Genomic DNA, 847 nt, shown 5'->3' on the forward strand with positions numbered 1-847 from the left:
GACCTCGAAGATGGACGTGTTCTGCTGTCGCGTGATTGGTCGCTTCGCTCGTCCATCTATCTGCTTGTCTGTTCGAATCATCGCCTATCATTGGTGTCGGTCGACCTGCCGGGCCCCCAGCGGCACGCTCGCTACGAACAGACCCACTTTGTTGAGATGGAGAATGTGAGCGTCTGATCGACTGAAGGGAGGAAGAAATGTCCTCACTCACGCTCATCCGAACACATATATATGCATATAAGTATGTACGTGTATATTCATCTATGTATAGTTTATGTACAATGTATGCATCGTTTGTAGATAATGTACAATGAGGTTGCCACCGTGGTCGGGGGACGATGGAGGATAGATTGGAGCTAGACGTCGAGGTGCTTCGACATGGGAACTGTGTGGAATGGTTCACTCCACATCCGACGTAAATCTCCTTTTAGGTAAGCCATAACGAGCAAAGGCAGCAAAGTGAATGGAACAAGATACAGTAATGCAGGCTGAGCAGCTTTGAATACTTCGGAGCTCACGGTAGCCGTAAGCAGGCCGAGAAAGTAGCCAATGAGTGAGCAGTGGAAATAGGAGATCCGATACAAAGACAGAGGCAAGGGAGGCGGCAGGGGAACGCCAGCTTCAGCTGAGCTCAAGAGCTGTGCTTTCTTGTAAGCATCGTACCGGAGAACGAAGCACAGGAGCAAACCTGAAACGCAAGTGCGACCTCAGTTAGAGACCTTCACCGACCCCGCCGATCTACAGGACAAAGGCAACCACAAACCGGGCCTCAGACGCGTTCGCCTACACTCCGCATCGCGTGTTATTCATTAATAATGCGGGTTACGTAGGGAGGAGCGTGGGTTTT

The 847-nt window shown here is 50.8% G+C and overlaps 1 protein-coding gene across 1 annotated transcript in view; it reads right to left on the reverse strand.

The window, feature by feature from the left end:
* Positions 1–343: 343 nt before the first annotated feature.
* The window catches only part of SppL (signal peptide peptidase-like protein), an 11,389-nt gene continuing 10,885 nt past the window's right edge, over positions 344–847 (reverse strand). Inside the window, 1 exon segment of the mRNA XM_018638448.1 lies at positions 344–747. Within this exon segment, the coding sequence (XP_018493964.1) occupies positions 357–747 (391 nt within the window). The 3' untranslated portion in view covers positions 344–356.

The sequence above is a fragment of the Galendromus occidentalis genome, unplaced genomic scaffold (genome assembly GCF_000255335.2).
Source record: "Galendromus occidentalis unplaced genomic scaffold, Mocc_1.1 scf7180000077029, whole genome shotgun sequence".
Classification (NCBI taxonomy): domain Eukaryota; kingdom Metazoa; phylum Arthropoda; class Arachnida; order Mesostigmata; family Phytoseiidae; genus Galendromus; species Galendromus occidentalis.